Source organism: Trachurus japonicus, chromosome 22, assembly GCF_045865225.1.
Source record: "Trachurus japonicus isolate A0001 chromosome 22, Traja_1.0".
Taxonomy (NCBI): domain Eukaryota; kingdom Metazoa; phylum Chordata; class Actinopteri; order Carangiformes; family Carangidae; genus Trachurus; species Trachurus japonicus.
In genome coordinates, this window is record NC_140928.1 from 14,750,432 (window position 1) to 14,772,752 (window position 22,321).

At 41.8% G+C, this 22,321-nt stretch overlaps 3 protein-coding genes across 8 annotated transcripts; 2 read left to right on the forward strand and 1 right to left on the reverse strand.

Annotated features, from left to right (window-relative positions):
- znf593 (zinc finger protein 593) lies at positions 1 to 1,902 on the forward strand. Of its 3 annotated transcripts, none has more exons than XM_085767540.1 (4): positions 1 to 37; positions 382 to 621; positions 1,268 to 1,330; positions 1,476 to 1,902. In XM_085767540.1, the coding sequence occupies exons 2-4, from the start codon at positions 422 to 424 to the stop codon at positions 1,600 to 1,602; spliced, it is 390 nt and encodes a 129-aa protein (XP_085623666.1). In that variant the 5' UTR covers positions 1 to 37; positions 382 to 421; the 3' UTR covers positions 1,603 to 1,902. The 3 variants fall into 3 exon arrangements, with proteins under 3 accessions (XP_085623666.1, XP_085623669.1, XP_085623668.1); XM_085767543.1 differs by having other exon boundaries at positions 19 to 37; positions 390 to 621; XM_085767542.1 differs by having other exon boundaries at positions 31 to 238.
- A 960-nt stretch (positions 1,903 to 2,862) lies between these two features.
- selenon (selenoprotein N) lies at positions 2,863 to 10,639 on the forward strand. Its single transcript, XM_085768233.1, has 12 exons — positions 2,863 to 3,350; positions 4,159 to 4,276; positions 4,410 to 4,540; positions 5,416 to 5,628; positions 5,749 to 5,873; positions 6,430 to 6,567; positions 6,656 to 6,737; positions 7,197 to 7,385; positions 7,478 to 7,583; positions 8,511 to 8,623; positions 8,734 to 8,835; positions 9,048 to 10,639. The coding sequence occupies exons 1-12, from the start codon at positions 3,162 to 3,164 to the stop codon at positions 9,213 to 9,215; spliced, it is 1,674 nt and encodes a 557-aa protein (XP_085624359.1). The 5' UTR covers positions 2,863 to 3,161; the 3' UTR covers positions 9,216 to 10,639.
- Positions 10,566 to 22,080, reverse strand: LOC146963731 (oxidation resistance protein 1B). 4 transcript variants are annotated; one of them, XM_085768230.1, is made up of 16 exons: positions 21,987 to 22,080; positions 20,930 to 21,152; positions 19,571 to 19,767; positions 19,214 to 19,293; positions 17,732 to 17,869; positions 17,057 to 17,233; positions 15,586 to 15,717; positions 15,310 to 15,494; positions 14,837 to 15,213; positions 14,588 to 14,744; positions 13,546 to 13,741; positions 13,192 to 13,308; positions 12,168 to 12,320; positions 11,993 to 12,088; positions 11,780 to 11,853; positions 10,566 to 11,648 (listed from the first exon to the last, which is right to left on the reverse strand). In XM_085768230.1, the coding sequence occupies exons 2-16, from the start codon at positions 21,028 to 21,030 to the stop codon at positions 11,513 to 11,515; spliced, it is 2,316 nt and encodes a 771-aa protein (XP_085624356.1). In that variant the 5' UTR covers positions 21,031 to 21,152; positions 21,987 to 22,080; the 3' UTR covers positions 10,566 to 11,512. The 4 variants fall into 4 exon arrangements, with proteins under 4 accessions (XP_085624356.1, XP_085624355.1, XP_085624357.1 ...); XM_085768229.1 differs by having other exon boundaries at positions 17,057 to 17,236; XM_085768231.1 differs by lacking the exons at positions 19,214 to 19,293; positions 19,571 to 19,767; positions 20,930 to 21,152; positions 21,987 to 22,080 and adding an exon at positions 18,884 to 19,000 and having other exon boundaries at positions 17,057 to 17,236.
- Between the last annotated feature and the right edge of the window lie 241 nt (positions 22,081 to 22,321).

Sequence of the window (22,321 nt, forward strand, 5' to 3'; positions counted from 1 at the left end):
GGAAGTACATTCATCTCTCTGGCTACACGTGTAGAAGGTAAGCAAAGTCTTAAAATGGATCTGCGTGTAGTTTTTTAGACGCAAATCTGCTGTATCTCTGTTATTTATTTAGAGGTTTAGTTCAGATTAACACATTTAGTTTGTTTGTGCAACATAATCTGAGAAGAAAGTGTCAATTCAGGGTTTAATAGCTCAATCCACATCTGGTTCTCTGCTCCACATTTCAAAACACTGTCAAGTAAGGGGGTAATGCAACTTTATATCGCAGTTTATGGAGAGATCTTAATCATAATCCTTGACGTAGCGAATAAGTGAATCGTAAATATGTTTATTTCCTGATATCTGTACATATTTAACTTTACTCCGTGTCGATCCCTGCAGTCTGACAGGTCGTGTTTGATCCAGTCTTGTGGGGTCTGAGATGGGGAAGTCCAAACAGAAAGGAAACCACAAGAGCGACAAGAAGAAGAACATCGCGAAGACATGGAAGACGAAGCGCAGGACCAAAGACCTGGACCAGATCCACTCGGACATGAAGCCTGAGACTGCGGCCAAACTGCTGAAGCAGGACGTGGACTTCGACGTGACAGGATGTGCACAACACTACTGTTTACACTGCGCGTAAGTTTCACCTCTGTTTGAGTCAACACAAACACATGCAGTCTGCATGTCTGCACAACAACTAACTTTTTCTTTTCTTTTTTTTTTTTTTTTAAAGCAATGGATAATTTCCTAATTGTTTTATCATTTAAATAACGTGTTTGTTACAAAGTGCTAAAAACAGTTGGGTTATAATTTAGGGCTCTTTATTGAACTCTTATGACTTTGTCAGATACTATCCAGGCAGCAGACATTGACCAAGATGTGATAAAATTGGTGTTTGGCTGTTAATTTACACAAACACTGCAGAGTCTAGGAAGACAGTGAACTTAAAAGTAAAACTACAAATGTGTGCTATAAGGTGCATCATAATTTCCTTCACATTTAAATTGGTTTTGTCCAAAACTTATTATTGTGCAGAACCAGTATTAAAGTCAAGGCATCAGTACTGATATGTACGTTTTTTTTTTTTTTACGAGACCCAGTCTTATTACTGCCACATAAGACAAAGATATGACCCTGACAACTGGACCCTTTCCATTTTATTTTAGTCCTCCCTATATGCACCTTGGTGGTGTCAAGCTGGGAACCACTGAACTGATAAGTTGTTTGAGCTCTTCTAGTAAACGAGTAGCTGTTTAACACATTGGTTCTTTATGTCTTGCAGGAGATATTTTGTGGATATGAGATCTTTGAAAGAGCACTTCAAAAGCAAAGTGCACAAAAGACGGTAAGGTGCCTATGTCTGTTATTTTGTCTGCGATGAATTACTGTGACGTAAAATTAATTCTTGCTTACATTGGATTCTGTGCAGTACATAAATGAAAATCTAACGTTGAGAGCTTACCTCTTTCTTTTTTTTTGTCTCCATCCAGGTTGAAACAGCTCAGAGAAGAGCCCTACACCCAGGCAGAGGCAGAGAGAGCAGCCGGTATGGGCTCCTACATCCCTCCAAAGACTGTTGAAGTGAAGACACAGTCTGTGGAAGAAGACATGGACTGAGAGCTGCCCATGTTAACTCACGGACTGACCAACTCTATAACAGAAACGTTGACAGAACTGATAATACCCCCTGTGATTTCCCGCTGTCACAAATGCCATGTGCATGGTTAAATGCCTTTTTTGTGACAAATAACATTTGTTTTTGTTAGCCAGGTGTTACGTAACTGGCTGTTTAACTTCTGGGTATCACCAGTATCTGGAAAGCCTTACCTCAGACGGGGTAGTGTCATGCAACATGTACCTATGTAAATAGTGAGTATGTGTGGAAATGTGTGGAATGATAATAAACTATAAAACAGAGTGAATTCAATCAGATTACATTTATACAGAAAAACACATTGCAGCGTGTGTTGGCCTAAGACCAGCAGTGTCCAAGGAGATGTGACAGGCCCATTAAAGAAATAGAAAAATATATTTCTATCAAGCAAAATGATGTATATTCAATTATTTTACTCCTTTTTTCCATTGTGATAAACTTTACCGGAATTGATAATCAAACTGAACCACATCATTGTTTAAAAAAAAAAAAAAAGAAGAGAAAACTGGAACTGTGGATTGTTGAGTCACATGATCATCTGCAACCAGAGTAGTCTAAACTGTGTAGGGCTGGAAAAAAATAAATTAAGCAACCTGAGAAGGAAAAACCTTTTTTTGCATACAACTCTTGCCAATGCTTTTGTTTTAACCTAACACTGCCATGTAGACTGTGCTTCATTTTAAGGGAGAAATTGTACATAAACTGAAGGCATGTCAATCTCTCATTGTTGGCAAAAAAGACTAAAAACTAATTTACAGGGATTCAATTTCCAAGTTAAAAACTAACAAAAACAGTCCAGCAGAAACAAAGCCTTCACTTGAACTTACAGCAGATTTAATAACAAACCCCTCTGGCAGACAAACATATAATTGAAGCTTGTTAGTAGACATTCCTGGGAGGAACAATGCAGCCCTGCTCCTTTAAAAGTGTCTGCTGTGCCAGGCAACTCCTCCCGTAAAGCTGGAGAGAACGAATAATAGCACTTCCGGTCAACGCCTTCAAAATAAGATACTCAACAGTTAACTTGCGAGAGACTTTTTTTTGTTGATGTTAGTGTGTCCCAATACTCTTACGTAAGTCCTTCACAAACAATAAAATAATATTTTCACACAGGAAAAAAACATTGCAGAGTCAAAGTCTGAAAATTAAACACTTCCTCACTGAAAACGTTGTCATGCGAGTACGTCGAGTCTGCAAACACCTAACTTCCGGTTCGTCCCAGCTACTGTTTGCTCGCTTGACGCACCTGAACCGCATCCATATGTTTCCAGATTGGATGTGGGAAATAAGAAATCTGTGCTGCTAGCTAACATTTCACAGCTGCTGCCAGCGACCCGGGAACGGCCGGAGAGGACGCGCGGTTCCCGGCTAACTGGACAACAGACCTGTCGGTGGATTTTAAAGAAAGAAAGAAAAAAAAGGGGAAGTTCACACCGAAGCGCTTTTGTCGTTTTTTGGTGGTGGGGGGGACCTTTATCGGACGACCATGTCCTCGTCTAAATAGCCTTGGTGGAGGTCGAGGATGGCCGCAGACGTGGATCAAATAATCCCCGAGGATGAGGGCAAAATTTCCCCGCAGAATGGGCACCGCAGCCCGGGCTCTGTGTCCTGGGTGTACCGGGTGATGTGGACCCTGCTGGTAGTCGGTGCTGTCCCTATTCTCGCTTTTGGGATCAAGAATTACCAGGACGCACAGCTCGTCAAACGTCACGTAAGATCCACATCTGGAATGAAATTATACATGTTTCATAATTTTGCATTGATCATTAATTCAGATGCATTTTCATGTGAAAAAAAAAACATATATAGGGCGAAATTGTTGTCTATTTACTGTAAGATTACCCTAATGCCAGATGTTAAAACACCCTCTAAAAACCTCCAGCTGTGCAAATAGAAACTTTACCATAAAGTAAATTTATGGTTATTTTGCTGTGTTGTATGGTTATTGTATAATTTCACCAGGAGAAATTGTTGTATATTTAAGTGGTGTTGGTCCAAATGTGTTATTTCTCAGAGTCAGAAAACTCAGTAGCTTTAAAAACACCACATCTGCAGTTTTTCCAGCCCATGTTGTTTTATTGGTGGGTTGTAACGCTGAGCCTCTTGTTAAAATCCACACTTGTTTGCCTACAGTGGGTCTCCTCCTCAAGTTGTTCTAGTGCCTCCCTCCCCCTCCTGTCCCCTCCATTGTACATGCACTAGTAGGCACGCATCTGTCTGAGAAAAGGGTGGTCTGAGTGAAACACATGCAAGGAATCTGTGGCCTCTGGGCTGATCTGTATCCAGACAGGGCTGTTGATAAATGCTCAGGCAAAACACCACAGGACTGTAATATACTGTAGCATGTGGTGCACATCTGTTGTAGTGTTTTCTCTCAGACGTCTCTTTCCAATTTCTCTTAAATATTTGTGTTATGTGATATGATGGTTCATTGGCCCAGTTTAGATGCTGTATTGAAAATCCCTGAAGCGTGTGATATAACAATAAGGTCCTGTCTAACGCATGTGTCCCTCCAATAGGAAGAGAGCGTTCGAACTCTGGGTGTTGAGGGGCTTTTTCTCTTCTCCTCCTTAGACACCGACCATGACCTCTATCTCAGCCCTGAGGAGTTTAAACCTATTGCAGAGAAACTCACCGGTACGTTATGTTATCTTTTTTTTTTTCCTGTCCACTCACCCTCCTTTCTCTTATTAACAAAGGTGCAGTATCATTGCTCTCACATATTGTATAACTCTACATTTACTGCTGATTTCTTACAATGTCCTCACAGGGATCACGCCCCCGGTAGATTTGGAGGAAGAAGTGATCCATGACCCCAATGGAGAGACTTTAACCTTGGAGGCCAAAATGCAGCCTCTGCTGCTGGACTCTATGACAAAAAGCAAAGATGGATTTTTGGGGGTAAGACAAGTTATTCACAACTGATGTTTGCATGCTGTTCAGATCTGCTGCTTTCTTTAACTTGGCAGTTTGCGAAGAAGAAGTACCAGAGTCCTGTATGTCTTATGCTGAAGAAGTTTATTTACTTGGTCCAAGGAGAACAGAAGATTCGTCATCACAACATAAGTGCATGAGTCCATCTCAATTCTAAGGGTCAAACAGTAAAGCTCAGATAATGATTCTTATACTAGAAAGGTGGGCTGAGACGGCAAAGGGGAGATGTGTTAACATCCAATTGGCTACAGTGCATAAACATGAAGAGAAGGATTCACACCAGCTAGGAAGTGAGTGTCATCCAGTGACGGAGGGCGTTATCATCTGACTCTACAGCTGTGTCTGTAGACAGCCAGAGAGTGAGATTGAGGACGCCAAAGAGGGACCTTGGCCTTGGCATGTTCCTAATAGAGAAAATAGGGCAGATAACTGATCCCAACAGTAATCTAACAGAACGTCAGAGGGATTGACTATTAACTACACAAACTATCTATAGGGAAGTGAAATTATTCTCTAACAGCGATGGTTTCTCTCTCTCTGCCTCCCACTCCTCTGTCTCCTTTAGTAATAAAGTTGCATGTAATGAAGGTAGTTTATTTGTTGCCATAACGGAGGAGGCTCAGTGAACTGGAAGCCTCCTCCAAACAGCTAGGAAACCAAGACGATAAGGTGACTTCCTGTAACAAGAAGTGTATCGTCCAGCCTGCAGTGGCATCCATACACAGTCTAGCCATGTGCTAGGTTTATACATATTACAAGGTTTTTGTTTTGTTTTGAGTAATTTATCAATAAGAAATCAAATAAATCCTTGGCTTTCTGCCGTCATCTCGTTTTGCTCTCAGGTTTCTCACAGCTCCCTGAGTGGACTGCGGTCTTGGAAAAGCCCGGCGGTGCCTTCTTCTTCCTTCTCTGCCGGCCAGTTCAGGGTCTTCCTGCCCCCAAAGAACAAGGTGGACGTGGGAGACACGTGGTGGGTGATTCCTAGCGAGCTCAACATCTTTACCGGATACCTGCCCAACAATCGTTACCACCCTCCCACTCCAAAAGGCAAAGAGGTATCCTCACAAAACTCCCTGTTAACCCTAACCCTCTGCTTAACCCCATGGATTATCTTGCGATCAATAAATTGTGATTACAAACCCCTTATACTGAGAACTGTTCTTCTCCTGCTGCAGGTTCTCATCCACTCCTTGCTGAGTATGTTCCATCCTCGGCCCTTCATCAAATCACGTTTTGCCCCTCAGGGCACAGTCGCCTGCATTCGTGCCAGCAATGATTTTTATTATGACATTATCTTCAGGTGAGGAAGAGACACGCAGGATTATATTGGTGCTTTTTCATCCATTTGCCCATTACTTCAGAATTTATGTGTTCTTCACATAACTGCTGACTTGCAGCCAGAACCCATTTTGAACTTTAAGATAAATGTTGGCCAGGCAGCCATTGGTCTTACTTTAAAATGAGTATGTGGAGTCCACTAGGAAACTCAAAATTTCATGTTCTTTTTCCACCAAAATTTGACTTTCCAAATTTGAAAATTTTCCAACACTTTAAAGCGGCACCCTCCAAAATGAGGAGTCACAGTTTGAACAAAAAAAAGAAAAAAAATCAAAACAGTCCTTACGCAAAGATGTTTTTCATATGACAGCAGTGTAACATCAACAAAAGTCTTCTCTGCAATCCTGTTGCAGTGAAATAAATCCTATTACTGCCTGAGAGGTCAAGCTACAACTGGTGGTTTGTTTTGGAAACTGGTCAGCAGGGATGTTTAGGAAGATCGTAAAGAAGCCACTAAACCACATGTTTTGCACAAGGAATTTAAAAACTCAACCGCTCGCTCTGTTTTTCTTCTGCAGGATTCATGCAGAGTTCCAGCTCAACGATGTGCCGGACTTTCCCTTCTGGTTCACGCCGGGCCAGTTCACCGGTAACATCGTCCTCTCTAAAGACGCATCTCACGTCCGCCACTTCCACCTCTACGTCCCTAACGACAGGTAAAAACCTCTGAAATGAACGCAGTGTCCCCGTGGTGTCTGTAGCTACTGTAGAGCCAGCTGTGTGACAGGTGCTGTTGTGTTGCAGGTCTCTGAACGTGGACATGGAGTGGCTGTACGGGGCCAGTGAGAGCAGCAACATGGAGGTGGACATCGGATACCTGCCGCAGGTAGAGCTGCCGTGACACACTGAGGCCTATATTACCTCATTTATGTTATATCCCAACACTCTTATCTTTGTACACCCACATGATGGAGTACCACTGGTATTAATTCTTTATTTAACACTGATTAAGTTCTCCGTCATTAAGACACTTTAAGTCACATTAAACTGAATCTTTCCACTTATCCTCCAACTGAGGATTTATGTCCCTCTAAATGTTTAATGCCACCGTTTTGACTTATTGTTCTCGTCATAGCATGGCCTAATGTTAATGTTAATTTAATGTAAATTTTCCACACTTTCTCTCTTTCTTTGAGTCTTTTCCCCATTAAATGTATTTCAGTGTACCACTCTCAAATTATCTAGTAGCAAAAATCTATGTATCGCACATTTTGCCCCTGAAGTATATAATGACCTTTCAAAATGAAAAGTTTCCTTGTATTAAAGGTTTTTCATGTGTTTACAGTTGGAGCTGCAGTCCGCAGGGCCGTCCACACCATCCATCATCATGGATGAGAAGGGTAACATGATTGACAGCCGGGACGGCAGAAGCGACCCGATCCAGTTTGTCTTTGAAGACATCCATTGGACTTCTGAGATCGGTCAGCAGGAAGCTGTTCGACGCCTGGAGGTCACACTCTACCCCTTCAAGAAGGTAAACATCCACATCCATCATGTTTCTGCTGTATTTGACATAAAAAATGGAGCTGCCGGCACACAGTTGTTTCTCATCGCTCTCCCTCCCAGGTGTCCTACTTGCCTTTCTCAGAGGCCTTTGAGCGAGCCGAGGCAGAGAAGAAGCTGGTGCATTCCATTCTGCTTTGGGGAGCATTAGACGACCAGTCCTGCTGAGGTCAGATCATTAATAAATAGGTCATTGCACAGCATCATACACTATCAGTGAGACGAGAAAGGATTGGATTATGAGGTTGAAATGGGCTAAATGACAAAAAGCAGGTTTATAAAAAGAACAAACTTTGAGTTTCTCATGCAAGACGTTCCACAGTCTGGAAACCTTTCGGGGGAAAACTTTCATCTTCACTTAAAGCAGAAGTAAGCGGAATATTTGTGTTAATACAAGTCTTAAATAGTTATATCTTCCGACGGCAATCACTTACATAGAGTGTTTGGTCTGAAACACGGGTCTGTCAGTCACTCTGCTCTGCTGTAAGCCGAGGAGAAAACTTTCCTTGTATCCTACAAGCTTTATCCAATGAGGAGCCAAGGGATGCGCGTGCATGTGGTGACGTAGGGACGAGGACCAATAGATCCATGATGAGGGCGGGGGCTGCTAACTCCATCGGCTGACAAAAAGTTAGCCAAAACGACCGGATCGCTTACTTCTGCTTTAAGTATCTGAGAGTTCCTTCTCATGAGTCCATATGAATTTATTATTAGTGATGATATCCTAAATTATGGAATATTATATTTTTCTGTAAGAAAGCCTGCTCTTAGCTTCAGAAGTGGAGCTACAGTCATGAAATTCAAATGGATTCATATTGGAGCACTGACATTAGAGAGACTATCTAACTTTTAGGGATATTAGATGTTGGAAAAAAAACACACTGCTGCTATAATTTAACATATTTAGTGGTAATACAATACATTTGGTCTGGTAGGACCAGTACCTTATGGCTGCTAGTGTTACCTGATGTAAATTAAGTTAGGGCACACTACTAAGCTACTTAATGGTTCTGCTCCACTACTACTATCCCAATACTGTCAATTTTAAACTGAAATGTTAGTTGCTGTTTAACATCTCTCTCTCTTTCCTCTGTAGGTTCGGGGCGGACTCTCCGGGAGACAGTCCTGGAAAGTTCGCCCGTCCTGGCCCTGCTCAACCAGAGCTTCATCAGCAGCTGGTCTCTAGTCAAAGAGCTGGAGAGCATGCAGGTGACCAGTAAAATGCTTTATCCTGCATTTACTCTTGATCTTGAAGTTGAATTGTTTCTGGTGCAGTTTTCTGCTCCCGCTGTTGCAATTAAGTCAATTGTTTTTCTCAGGCTGATGAGCAGAACGCTGTGTTGAGTGAAAAGGCCCGATTACATCTAGAGAATTACAACTTCCCCGTGGAGATGATGGTGGCGCTGCCTAATGGAACCATTGTAAGTAAACTTGTAATACACAATCATGATGTCAGTATCGGAGTGAACTATCAGCCGTTTAAAAAGTTAGCTTTGCATTAGCGCTAACCTAAACTTACTGTGGGATAGTAAACAGTGAGGTTTTAATAGAATTACATACAGTAACAGGGGTTTACATGCATGCATCCAGGGTCAGTAAAAGGCTTTCATCTATATCTTGTGTGTGTTTTTAGGTCCACCACATCAATGCCAACTTCTTCCTGGACCAAACGGCCATGAAGCCAGAGGAGGAAGGAGCAACTTTTAGCTTCTCTACAGGGTTCGAAGACCCCTCTACATCCACTTATATAAATTTCCTGAAAGAAGGACTGGAAAAGGCCAAGGATTACCTGGCACAGTAGTGTGTGCGTTTGTTTGTGTTTGTTTGTGTGAGTGAGAGACTAAACTAGAGGAAATGACGATCATTCCTCTGGGTTATGATCCTAGATAAGGAAAATACTCCAACAATTACATGGAGAAGCTTCATTGATGTTGGCAGCTGAGAAACATTTTTGCCTTCTGTCCTGTTGGGTACTATTTATTTGGGCATCTCTCCTGGTCAGAAAACAGTATTTGTATTGTGACAAACAGCACATATACTGCACCGTTGATCAATATAACATTCTTTCTTGAAATATAAAGGCCTTGAGCAAATAGGTAAACACAGCTCAACCTGCTCTCTCTGCTTGCAGCTGCTTATTAATGTTGGTATAACATGTAGACAAAGGCCTGACGAGTCATTGTTGAGTGCAAGCGCACGTGACATCCTAAAGGTAAATCATGTATGTATCACGTCACAACGCAACGTTTGATATTCCTTCTTTTATATCCTGCAATATTTAGTTCTGAGTTTCGATGATGTCGACTGTACCCAGAGACAGAGTTGGTGCAGTTGTGGCCTCCAGTTGAGTTTCAGCAGTTTGTGAAGACGCTGCCTGAAAAGCCCTCTGTGGGCCGGGTAACGCCTGATGTTCTTTGCCGGGGCTGCTGGAGGAAACACCCATCTCTGCCTCAGGGGACGAACAACAGCAGGAAAGATTAAACTGGGCTGTGGCACATGAAATGATTCATTCATGCTGTTTTCTCGTACTTTTGAGTTTGAAACCAAATGTAGGAATATTTTGCAGATTTGTTTAGTTCTGAGGAAGATGTCAACACACCAAAGAAATAACAAGTACAGTAGCTGGCTTGCAGCTAAGGCAGCTGTTAAGCACAAAGAAATCCAGTAGGTTGCTTTTGCCCCTTTAGTTCATATTTATGTGACTCAAATGGTCCTTATCTTGGAAAAATTGTTTTGTTGTATTGTAATTGTAGCTAGACAACAAGGGCAAAAGAATATCGGCAATCTGAATCTACCATCAATTTTTCCCTGGCATGTGTAATTTTAAACTTTTCAGAGCATTTAAAAAGTTTTCACTTCAAGTCCAAATTTTTGTTGTTAGTATAAAAAAGGAAGATCAAGAAATCTTATCTGAAGTAGTGCTAGTGCATTTTGATAAATGAGAATGACACTAAGTGGGAGTTGGGCAAAAATGCTGCACCCTTTACATACAAGGGGCTGTCAATAGAAAATATGTGACATTGAAACCTTTAGGGGACAAACACTGTTATTCTGTAACCTACCAGTGCCGTTTTTTTCACAATGTGTAATAAAAGAGTTTCTTTTTTTTACCAATTGAAATTGTGTTCTTTTTGGTAAGTACAACAATCACTTTTTGTAATTTTCACATTGTGCTGATTTTTATTAACTAATCTACAATACTTTACTGTACAATGTAAGCAAAGTAGACAGGGAGTACTGGATTGAGAGTATGTTACCGATACAGTTGAATGACAAAATTGCATGACTGTAATTTGAAGTAATAACTGAGCTTCTTGTGTCACATTCAGGCACCACAGTGGTGCGTGAGTCACGCTCCTGAAATGAAGAGTTCAGAAAAGTGGTGGATGAGGCTTCCTAAGATTGATTGCGAGTGCAGACGGTTTTCTACTGGAGAGATTTCCTCCAACGTGAGCTTCAGGTGTCGTCGTGATGATTTTCAGAGTTGATTTCCAGTCGTAGAGAAGAACTGTACCAGTGGGACTGTTGACTTTACACGTGCAGTTTAGAAATCTACTCATAAGAAGACTAAAGTGTGTTTCACGGGCTCAGCTTGGACTGAACACAGCTGTATGAAAGTGGGGACATGCATTACCTATGAAGACAGGTGCATCATCATGTTCACAAATGATGAGACGTTACTGATTCACATTAAGAGCAAAGTGCCGTTTCTGAGACTTGTAACCCGCTCCCATTCAAAACTGAGGATTCAACGAATCCATTTCAGTTCAGATCCGCTCAGAGCAGCAGAACTCGGTTTGGTTGCCAAACCCACAGGAATGAGCCGACCATAAAACAATCCGCCATTATAGCCCACTCTGGGACATCGAGCTGTCTGGGACCAGACTAGTTCAGTTCACAAAAATCCACATAAGCATTTAAAATCACATGGATGAATCCAGCAGTTTTTGTTAAGATTTTTTTTTTTTTTTACATGGATGTTACCATGAAATGAGCGAGCGGCTGCTTGTGTTTTTGCTCATTGATAAATGCCGTCTGGATAAAAGCTGATCAGCAGCGACGAGATGAGTCGAGGAGTCAGTTGTTTACTCGGTGTCCTCAGCTAAACGTCCACACCTCCAGCTCCATGACACGGAAGTCGTCCGTTTCGGCAAGGCAACAGTTGTTGAAAGTGAAGCAGGGGCTGCTGCGGCCCAGGTACAAGTTCTCATCCACCCACAGACCAAAGTGACCACTGCACAAGAAACAGACAGAGAGTAGTGAAGAAAGAGAAACACAACCTTTTATTCAACTGACCTATTATTAATGATCATTTCTACATAACACACAAGTATAAGAGGTTTCCAGGGGGGGGGGGGACATTACCTGCCTCCTCCAATGGCAAAGGAGTCCAAGTCTCCTTTAATGAAGAAAGAGTTTTCTCCAGTCCATCTGAAGCACTGCAGGAACAGAGGAACAGACAGCAGCACATTTACTTCAACAGGAAGTGTCACTTGGAGCCATACACTCCCTTGCAGTCATTTAATCTGTACAGTTTACATGCTTTTATGAGTATAGTATAGTTGTTAGTGGTCTTACCTTGAAGCGAGGGTGCAACATGAAGAGGAATGTCTCTCCTGTGCCGTAGAAAGTCTCACTGGGCCGCAGAGGGTGAGAAAGGAAAGCCCCAAATATCTGATGAGAAAAAGGTAAAAGAGATGGTAGCAAAAGGAAAATAGATACTGATAATTGATACTGAAATGTAGGTTTGTACCTCATCAAGTGCGTCCTTGATGACTATAAGCACAGGAGAGTCCATGGCACTCAGTTTTCTGTAGAGGGACTTGAGGCTGGCGCCATGACGAGATGTACTGTAAGCCAGGCGCCAGGTATGGCCGACTGTCCGGGGGGGAAGTTCCTTACATAACTGGAAAGAGAAAGAAAGAAGAAGAGAGAATTTAATCAAATTAAACTGAAAGGATCCTGGTATCTAAACAGATGCACAATGTAAACAGTTTATTATGTAGAGATTAAATGCAGTATTCATATCTCCTACCAGTGTTATAATACAGCCCATTTTCACACACCACAAATGTACCTAAAAGCATAGACCTTCAGCTCTGACAATGTAAAAAGGCAACAAGGGGAAAAAAACGTCCAAGTTTGAGCAAAATGTTTCAAATACCATGTGAACAGCTACAGGTCTCACTGTCAGAGTCAAAGATAACCAGTTGCACAGAATGTTAAAAGATATAGGCCTTACTTAAATTTTTGAAATATGAGACTATAAATAAGAAAGTCTACGGGTTAAACAAAATAACATCACCTCTACTTTAAAACTGCAAGAACACTACAAACTGTTAAACACACCATTTTACCCATACAATTAGGTTACAGCTTCTGATGCTGTAGTGACTTCCTGTTTACATAACTAATTGCATTTAATGCACAGTGCTATAGATGTTTCCAGGCAACTAGTTTATATAATACTAAGAGATTCCTTGAAGCACTTTCAACACTTCATATTTTTGAAAGTACTACAATCATTATGGAGAGAACCAATACCAAATGTATAACTATCTGTTATTTGGTAGATTTATAATGTAAATTAAGAAAAAAGCTTTAAACTGTGACTGTAACTACTATTTTGGACTAAGTTTGTCATTACTTAGACCTTTTGAAAGACTTCACACACAAACCTACTGTAAGCGTGGACTTACAAACAGCTGGGGCAGCCGGCTCCAGCACACAGTTCAGACATGTGTGACTAGTTTCTTGGCTATCTCGGTCTTACTCACCTCTCTAACATGTGCTGCTTCCAAAATGTGGCTGCTCTCTACAATATTATTGAGTCCGTCAGGGTCCCTGTCGATGAGCAGGATCGGCTTTTCCCCACCGTCTTCCATCAGCACCATCTGCAAAAGAACAGATTAAAAACAAAGCAAAGCAAAGCAAAACAAAACAAAACAAAACACACAGGTCAGATTGTTCTAGAAGCTCAGAGGGCATGAATTCTCACTTTTGTCCTCATCTGGCACCAGGTGTTTCAGTCTGTAGTGACTCACCTTTAGGCAGCGTGTTCACATATACACACACACACATGCTTTTCTCCATTATTTGCCCAAATGTGCAACTGAGAAGAACCCGCTTACCTCCCAGTCGTCCCCTGAGCCCTGGTGCCTCTGAAACACCTCCTCGTCCTCGTCCTTGTCCTCACCCTCGTCCTCTTTGTCTTCAATTAGTACAAACTCCTCTTCGTCACGGTCCGCTCCCCCCTCCTCCTCCCCTCCCTCAAGTATACACAGGTCTGGTCGACAGTGCGTTAGGTAGGCACACAGCTCGTCAGCGCTACAGCGGGGAAGAATGCAGTCACTCAGAAATGTTGGAAATTATAAACGGCACCATCGCCAGCTGTGTCAACATGGTGAGAAGTGACCACAATACCAGGAAGAGACTGAATAGACCGAATGCAACTCGTGCTGTTATGATGATTGTCAAGTCTTTTATTATCATAAGATTGTTTAGTAACAGGTAAATAAAGATATTAGTTAGAGTCTGTGTAAAGTAGCGAAAATTTAAATGCGTAATACTAAAGTGGTTAAAACCTGTACAGTACAGTTACCAATGATACATAGAAAAGAACTTGTATGATCACATTTAATAACCATTCCTAACGCTATTAAATAGTTTCTGTTTGGAGTTCATACACAGTGATCATACTCAACCAACCGGTTACAGATTGATTTTCCCAAGAGCCACCTTTGTATTTTCTCTTTTGTCAAGATGGATGCTGGGGTTAATATATAACACTTGTGAGTGGTTCTGGCAACACAAGTAAAAATGTTATATATGGATGTTAATTCTAAACTAAAGTAAACTTGAGTCAGGTTTGGCATTGTTCCTGAAAAAATACATTCATTCATTCATTCATTCACAAATGTCAAACCTATTGAAAGTGCACATTAGACACAGTCTTTGAAAATTGTCGCACAATGTCTTTGTCTCTGGTGGAGTTGATGATGCATGATTCAAAATATCTGTGATAACTGTGATGACAACATCAGGGTTATTTTTCCACTATTTTTGGAGCTTGACTCACACCAGCGACACAAAGTCATAAATATCTGTCTGTGAGATTTGTTTTACCTCTTTAAATTTCTGATCAGACTCTTGCTCTGTCATTAGTTACTGTACCTCTCTTGTGAAAGAGCGAGCCAGGCGTCCCTTCGTGGTAAGGTTTTGGAGGACCCCCGATGAAGACCTCCCACTCCCTTCTTCTTTCCTGCAGACGGCTGAACCCGCAGGCGCACAAACATCAGACTTCCAGGACTCACTGATGATTTACTAGGTGCTGGAAAACAAATGAAAAAGAAAAATAAGGCGTGGACTTGTGCTGAGGAAATACTACATCTGTCACGTAAACACTGATTCACAACTTTGTACCTGCAGTCTGACTGCTGTTAGACTTCTCAGTGTCTGCCGTGTTGAGCAGCTCCGTCTTCACTTTGCTCGCCACGTCTTGACCTCCACAGCAGAAGGTGGCAGCACTGCTCAGGACGGCCACTCCCAAGCCACCAACAGACTCCTCAGACAGCACCTCCAGCGGACTGCTGTCCAGTTCTCGCTCTGCCTCGGCCATGTCTCTGCTCTCCGCGTCCTCATCTCCGGAGGTCTCTTTACTCAGGCCCAGAGACAGACTGGACAGTTCTGACGATGCTGCGGACACCAGCGCTGGAACCGACTCCCCCGTGTGGTTTGGGAAGCCGCCTGCTTGGCTTTTAGAGGTTTTCAATTTCTGGAAAAGTTTCTTTCCTTTCCCCCTATAAAAGAAGAGAATATGAAGCGCTTGTATTGACTCCTGTGGTCTGAGTGAGTGAGTGGGTGTGTTTGTTTAGGATCAGAGAGTCATTGCTGACCTCTGCTGGGAGGAGCTGAAGTGAACATGTGAGATGTCAGAGAAGAAAGAGACGGATGCCAGGTTGTCCACAGAACATGACAGGAGATACTCCTCGCAGCCGTGCTCCTTCACCAGAGGGAGCGTCTTGAACGGGTCAAAGAAGATCTTGTTAGCCGTCACCAACAGGATCCCGGAGACCACTCCCTGACAGAGACAGACAATGTTTACAATGTTAGCTGACTTAATGTCAACCACTGTCATGAGGTCAAACATCAGCATGTATGTTGCCACTCACCTTGCGGTCAGTGATGTAGCGGCAAAACAGTTTGAGGTACGGCGTGGCCTCTGGCCCCTCCCCCTGACAACACTCAGGTGGGAGAGCCAGTAAGCAGAGCTGTCCGTCAGGCAGCGGTACCGCCTCCACATCCTGTCAGCATCACACACAGAAAAATACATTAGGATCAAAAGCTTAAGTTTGATAATTGGTTTTGTTGGGTTTTTTAATTTTTATATTTATATTTGGCCTTTTGGCTGCTTTTGACAAAACCAGCTATTTAAATACTTTAATTTGGTCTTTTCAGTTTCAGCCCTTTATGAAACTTCATTATGGACATTTGTGCTTGAAACAATAACATTTCTGCACCAACCACACGAATAATTATGTTTTTTGTCTGCACTGCAGTGCTTTAATGTTTTGACTACTGTGTCTTGTTTTCTTGCCTGTTTCCATGGTAACGTCTTACACATTTGATCCGTTATAAAACCCTGCATCGGCTCATTCTTTCCTCACCAGGGTTTAGAAGTGTCAAATAACTAGAAAAAAAATCCTGTTAAGATTAACATCCACTTATGTGGTCAGATATGTTTAACAACAAAGAAACTGTTTCTATTCTTCTTTGCTTTTAGTTTCTCATGTATATTTTAATAAAATAATATTTATTAAAAACAAAGAGCTGCACCAGAGCTTTACTTTACTGGCAGGAAACTGAATCACACTTTTATTTCCACTTCACACAGTGATTACTTTTGTTAAATGTAAGTGTCACATGTTATTTTAAAGTCATATTATGTAACAAAGGTGCCAACAGACATTTTTAACACTTTGTCACTTTGGTTTCTGTTTCTTCCTTTCCATGCATGAATGCTCGAATTATTTTCTCAGGAGATCTTAAAGTGGCTCAACAGTCACTGAAGTTATACTTAGACCAGATTTATTTAGCCCTAAACCACAGTAATATGTCTTTATCCTACTCTATAGCCTAATCTTTTCCCTGAATAAAAGTATCAAAGCCATAATGCATTCAAAACCTTTCTTGAACAACAGTAGGAAAATATTATCAAAAAATGTACTTATAATATCAAAGTAGAATTATTTACAGTAAAAATGGTTCATGTGACTGATTTATTATTATGTCACATTATCACATTGTTATTATCGATACTGTGGACGCAGCACTTTGTTCTTGGAGCTCATGGAGGCGGAGCTGGATTTAACCCTTTCATTTACACTCAGGTAGTTTTTTTGATCCCCAGCCTGAGGCCCGGGACCTTCTGAAGGGAAAGAATATAAATCTGAGCGGTCGTCTGATAATTAATGAGGTAGAAAAGAAAGGTTATCGAAGCATGAAAAAGTAAGTACCTCAAAACTGTTTTAAGTAGCCTACACTACTACTAGGAAATGTACATGCATAATTAATTTACATATTAAATACTGCATAATTAGTGCTTTTCAATTTGCAGAATGTAAAGTCAACAAATTTACTCACCAGTAGTTTGTCATATTCTGCCTCTGGTGAGGGCGAGTGCGGCGGAGCAGGACCAGGATCCAAACAGTCTCGGTCCTCCTCTGCCTTCTGCTTGTCTTTGGCCTCAGAGTCTCGGTTCAGCTCTGGCTGAGACCGTCCAGGACCGGTGGAAGTGTTTTTTCCCTTCGGTACGACCAGCTGCTTCAAAATGGAAGTCATGATAAGAGGAGCTCTGACATTGAGATACATAAAACCCAGTGACAGGAGTGACTACTACTTCCTCTTTTAACACGCCTGCATATCCCAACTTCTCTTTGTTTGTCGTCACATCTTAGTCCCATGAGGGCTGTGAATGACGGACTGGAAGCTTAGTTTCAAACCTAAATTTTCCCACTTCTGGTAATAAAATAACAGGGGCTAAAGAGAATATATTATATCATGTATCACTGTATTATCCATTGTGTTTATCAGAGGGACTGATTGCTTGAATGGATTTAATCGCAGTGCAGCAACTCACTTCCTGCATGAGGCTAAAGACTTGCGCAGACAAGGGGAAAGGTCCTGTTTTGCATTTCAAATGCAGTCAACAATAGCAGGCAAAATAGTTTAATTACCAGCCTTTTACACACCTAATGAGCCCATTTAATATGTGCGTCACATATCAGGCACCATTATGTGCTTACAGCTGACTCTTACCTCTCTAGGGATGAGGGAGGCAGATGAGGACGACACATTCGAAGAGGTACAGTGGCTCATTTTACTCTCTTCTCCCGAGGATGTGCCGTTACTGTTGAACTGAGACGAGACGCTGAACACCGTGTCTCCGGGGAGACCCTAAAACACAACCACACACAAACACGAACAAATGATCTCTTTTTCAGTGCGTAATCAGACCTCGACTTTTAAAATTTCTGTACGAGTCAGGAGAGTTTTTCGGTGTCAACTAATCCAGGGCATCAAGCTGCTCACATGCCACAATAGTGACTGCACTTGCACGGCAACGATGAGCAATGAGGAGTTAAGCATCATCCACTGACAGATGGATCCATTGACCTAAATTAGATTACTGGCGCCTAACAGATTATGTGACCAATGAAAAATGGTGGGTTTTAGTGTGGGTGTGTGAGCATGTGGACCCGTCCTTGGATCTGTTTGTGTTCTTACGTTGGCACAAATGTGTGCATTAATACATTTACTGTATATCAGGATGAACAATATTAAAAAGACATCCAATAATACAATGCTTCTGACATTTTATTTGTCACGCAACATCTCATATAATAACACTATTATGGCACTTGAATATGTGCTAAGAACGGAAGTCAAAATATTGGATGAAGCCAGGTTCAAAATCTATTTTGTTGACATATTAAGGGAAACAGATTTAAAGACAGGATTTTCATAACGAAAAAAGATAATACTGTCAACAACCATAAAAAAGATCAAACTCTGTTTGGAGGAATAAAAATATTATATAAATCGGGCTAAGAACTCCACTATTTATGAACAAACTCCTCCATAAAACCCTTCATGATAGTGAAATAAATATACAGATCAATAAAAACTGGAGAATTCAGGCTCAGAGTCTGAGTCATTTTTCCAAATAAACAAACAATAGAAGAAAAAAGAGGGAGAGCAACAGGACGCACACAAGGAAAATATGGTAAATTCCCATTAAAAAATAAAATAAGTCAAATTTGATTACTCAGCAATAAGCATCAATGCATTTTCCAGATTCATGATAACACAGAGCCAATGACGACCTGTTCTGTTGTCAATTCTTAGTTGACAGCTCGGCAAAATGAAACAATCAATCAATCAACAAAAAATTAGAAAGCTGACAAATACCTTAGAATAAATGTCTGAATATACATTCTTCTGTCTGTATTTGTTGTACAGACTCTGTAACAGACGCTGTTTCCCCATGGTGTCGGAGAGCAGCTCTGACACACAGCTCATCTACGAACCTTGATCACTTCTTACCTAACTCTTTCAGGGCCATAAATTGTGTAACCTAACCACCCTGGCATACCTCATCAGATAATATATTCCCACGCAACAATATCTGTCACTTAGCAACTTCCCAAATCGCCACTTACCGGATTCCCACAGCTCTGGTCTTCAACGTAGACAGGGAGTGAGGTAAAGTCAATACCAAAACAAAAACATGTGACTCACCCTGCTGCTCATGCTGTCACCTGACAGTCCACCCAAATGTTCCTGCTTCACTGCAGCATTATTCAGATCCCATGAGGTCCCTGTAAAACACGGTTTGTGTCATGTTTTATGACAAAACATCCACAGTACAGCAGAAGCAGCAGAAGCATGCTGACAGGATTAAAACACACCACTGCAGCTCATATTCTTGCCAGTCACGTCTGTATGAAAATAACTTCATGCAAAGGCATGAAACTGCAAAACAGGCTCAGTGTGTGAATTATAAAATGTAAATTCAAGCTGGAAATCATCCAACAGCTACTTTAGATGCAAGCAGCCATGTGTCTTGCCTGGGAACACCAAACACTGCTGGGGTACCTTGTAGGTAGTACTGCCGCAGCTTGGGGTTTCTGATATGGGGGATGTGGTTGAGAGGCCGACCCGCACTGGGCTGGTCCTGAGGCTGACTGCTGCCTGTGGACTCCTGCATCACTCTGGCCTGAGGCTGAGTCTCCCAGGGCCGCTTAGCGAACTGTGGAGGCTGAGAGATGCCAGGAGGAAGCTTGGAGCCCAGCCTGAAAGAAGAAGAAGAAAAGAAAGAAAAAAGAAACAGATGAAGTGCTCATTGCACTATATTTAAGTAGGTTACTCATCAGCACACACACACACACACGCACAATTGGACTTTATTTTTAAACACACTCACAACACTGAGCAAGTGGACATGGCTGATAAGTCAGTCAGTTAATTTTTACCGTAGAGGATTGTTTTGTCTTCACGCTGTGTTAAACTCAATAAAGCATAATACAGGAGCACTGAGTGCGAACCTAAACAGTTATGTAATGGACCTTAAAACCAAAACACACAGCTGAGGAAAACTGCTCCTTAGGTTTCTAATTTATTTCTAATCTAATATGATCCACTGTTAAATGTAATGTGGAATGAAAATATTGATTAGGATAGGGTGGCTTTAGAAGATACAAACAGAATTCACATTGTGATACTATACAGTGATAGTATGACACAATTTGTACCTTTATTTAATATCTATGAAAGAAGTGGCTTGATATTTCTATTGTTGACATATCTCTGCTACTCAATTTGAGGTTCAAACATCTGAATTCTACTGGTGATTATCAATTAATTTGCTGATCATATCTTGATGAATTAGGTTTGTCTTTCTCTTTACCCACCAAACATGTCCTTGTGGACCCACTGTGGGTATTTGAGGGGTTACTGTGGGACAGTGTGGGCAGTACTAAACCCACACTTAATCAGAATGGTCATTTTTAGGCCCCATTCTTCGTCTGAGAATCATTATATCGGGATATAATGAAACTGCCTGTGCTGACAAAATCAAACAGGGATTCAAGGATTCACTGTTTATCACCATATAGAGTGTGAATAACTGTGTAGAGCTGTGTTCACAGTCTGATCAGTTATTTATAGGGGAGTGGGAGTTGTCTGTGTGACGGCTGGGGAAGTGAATCCCAGGCTTTGCGGAGTCTTTTGGTGACATTTGGTGAAACCAGCTGGTCAAAATGTTCATTGGTGCTCTATCGTCGTCTGGCGCGACACAGACTTCATCTAAAATTTTGTCACCTTCTAATGAAAGAATGAATTGTAACGCGCTTCAAATCCGAGAAACAAATGCCACCCAAACTTGTCACATGTCTGCTTGGAGCTTTCTCCTTTGTTTTACTTCTCAGTAATCCATGTATTTGTATTTGGTCTGACCTGCTCTTAACGTTGCCAAAGTAGCTGTTCCTGCTCTTGTCCCTCTTGGCCTCGTGGTCCATGGCTCCTAAAGTCTCCAGCCTCCTCATAGACTGAGCCATTTCTCTGTCTCTGTTTAGTCTGAAGGGTGCAGCGGTGGCAGAGGCGGAGGGATGAGAGGCTCAGCTGGCATCCTTCCTCCTCCTTTTATTCCCCATGCCTACTGTGCCCCAGTTTACAGCACCTACATAAGGAACAGGAAGTCACAACATAAGGAGGACTGATATTTTTTTATTTTTTTTTATTTTTTACAAACATTAGCCAAGTAGTGAGAGGTAAAAGAGGCCTGTAAAAGCTCTACTGAACCTGCAGCCACATGACCCCATAAGGAAGTGAGCTAAACACTCAGCAGCATAATGGAGCCAGCTACCCATTCAATTAAACTGTCAATCAACCCATATAATTGGTTGAGTGAGTGCCTTGGCCATTAGTGTGTCTGAGCCTCCGGGTTCAAGGTGGCTGACCAAGATAAACAAGTTGGGTATATTTAGCACTTCTGAATTCTTTCACGTCCAATAGGCTATCACTTTGATAAAGCTAAATAGGGTGTTAATTAATTCAATAGCCTACTTTCCCTACTGTTTCCTCATTGCTGTATTCAGAAATGACCTCACACTGTGTTTATATCGTCATGTCATAGGAATGCACCAGGCTCACATTCATACACAAGCCTCGTCATTTCTACAACTACATGACAATTGGCTCACATCCTTTTTGCGGTCATTTCCATGCAGTCATGTCTGAAATGACCATAGCAACAACAGGGTTAGCTTAGCTTTATCATGCACCCTACAGTACAAGAGCTACAGACATTATTCAGTCATATGGCGTATAAAAAAATGTCAACAATTTGGTTCCTGTAAATTCTGCCGGTGGAGGAAGTGAGCATTTCAGGCGACATTACAGAATAATCGAGGCAGCGGCTACGACATGAAAAAAAAATTCATGAGCAACAGCAGACAGAAAGGAACAGACTCACAGGAGCTATGGGGATAGACTGAACAGTATCATCACTGACCTGTGTCTAGCCCAGGGATGGAGGAGACGGGTGGCGGTCATATGAGCGCGTTTTCATATTGCAGTGTTATGATATCACTGCAGACAACAGTAACAAGTTCGATCCCCAAGCTCCGCCCTGCGCTCAAAGGACCGACGTCAAGATAGTTCCCTCCTCCCCGGCCGGTGCAGACGATCAGCGGCCGGAGGTGGGAGGGAAACATCTTGCAGAGTTTACATTTTGGATGTCTGAGAGTGTGATGATGTTGAGCTGGTGGTTTTTCAAGTAGGAGATCCATGTCCTAGCCAGATTCATTGAAAAAGCATATTTATGAGTAGATTTCAAAAAAGAAAGAA